The sequence below is a fragment of the Microtus ochrogaster genome, unplaced genomic scaffold, assembly GCF_000317375.1.
Source record: "Microtus ochrogaster isolate Prairie Vole_2 unplaced genomic scaffold, MicOch1.0 UNK1, whole genome shotgun sequence".
NCBI classification, from domain to species: Eukaryota; Metazoa; Chordata; class Mammalia; order Rodentia; family Cricetidae; genus Microtus; species Microtus ochrogaster.
In genome coordinates, this window is record NW_004949099.1 from 17,935,487 (window position 1) to 17,936,784 (window position 1,298).

Sequence of the window (1,298 nt, forward strand, 5' to 3'; positions counted from 1 at the left end):
GCAGTACAGCGCCCAACTCTTATAGGGCTGCAGGGCACACAGAGACGAGATGTTAACCACGGTCTTGCTGAGGCCAGGGCTATCCGGGAAGGCATTCAGGGTGCCCGAGGTCAAGCAGAGCATGGAGGTCAGGTTCAGAGTCCAGTAAGTGTTCACCTCAGCTGGGTCGGTCACGTTCAGGAAGCCTTTGGAAACATCTCCAAGAGTGCCTGAGAAAACAGGACCAAATAAATGACGCAGCAGTGGGGGCTTTGTTCTCGGTCTTTCACAGTCTCTCTTCATATCTGTTTTACCCACTTATCCCAGCTCTGCAGACACCCCTAAGGCAAGCTAAGAATACACCTGTCTGAGCACTCTTCAGAAAAGCAGAGGATCTGTTTAGAGACCTGATGTCTTGACTCACGCTCCCACCAGGAGGCACTGCTCAAGGCATTCAAGAAAGTTCTACAGGAACTTTAGACAACCAGGCTGTCTCCACTTGGACTCTGGACTTTGAGGGACTACCCAAACGGTGACAGCCCGCAGCCCCAGCCTGGTCGGTCTGGTCGGCGGTATCACCTGCATTGTTGATGAGCAGCAGGCGCTGCAGGCCCTCGGGCCTGGGGAGTTCGCGCACCGCGAACAACAGCTGCTGCACGCCGGCCTCGGTGCAGAGGTCGGCTGCTGCCCGCACCACTTGCAGGCCTGGATGCTGTGTGCCCAGCTCCTCCTCCAGCCGCCGCAGCGCTGACTCACTGCGTGCACTCAGGAGCAGCACCGAACCGGGCGACAGCAGCCGGGCCAGCAGCGGGGCCAGGGCGCGGCCGAAGCCCCGAGAAGCTCCAGTCAGAATACAAACGGTGCGGCCTAGCAAGCCTCCCTCCATTCCTGGAGCTCAGCAGCGCGCGCAGCCACTAAACTGGCCAGGGGCGGGGCCTACCCTTGCCCTTGGGTAGTGGAAGAGCCGGCCACCACCCACCTGTGTCTGGGTGAAGAAACTCACCAATAGCCAGGGAGGCGTGGCCTGGTATGACTCCCAGTCCCCTTTCTAGACTGGTTGCCCATTGAGCCACCCCCACAAGCTCAGCCCCTTTCTGGAACTGCATGTTCCAGAACTGGCTTGCTCCACCGGGGTTGAAGTTTGTCTTCATCCTTACAGGGCATACCAGGAAAAGACCAGTGACAGCAGTGGATGAAGTCCTTCCATGCCTGTGTAGAGTCTGGGGTCCCCTTGCACCCTGGGTGACAGCAACTTCCTTTGGAAGAGTGTAGCAGCACCCCCAGAAGAAAATGAAGAGGACACTGGAAGAGAAAGGCTG

General features: G+C 58.2%; 1 protein-coding gene across 1 annotated transcript in view; it reads right to left on the reverse strand.

The window, feature by feature from the left end:
- The window catches only part of LOC101997492 (sepiapterin reductase-like), a 2,652-nt gene extending 1,763 nt beyond the window's left edge, over positions 1-889 (reverse strand). The window contains exons 1-2 of the mRNA XM_005365310.3: positions 559-889; positions 3-209 (exon numbers count right to left, since the gene is read on the reverse strand). Coding sequence (XP_005365367.1) covers positions 3-209; positions 559-865 — 514 coding nt within the window. The 5' untranslated portion in view covers positions 866-889. The remainder of the gene's footprint in view (positions 1-2; positions 210-558) is intronic.
- Between the last annotated feature and the right edge of the window lie 409 nt (positions 890-1,298).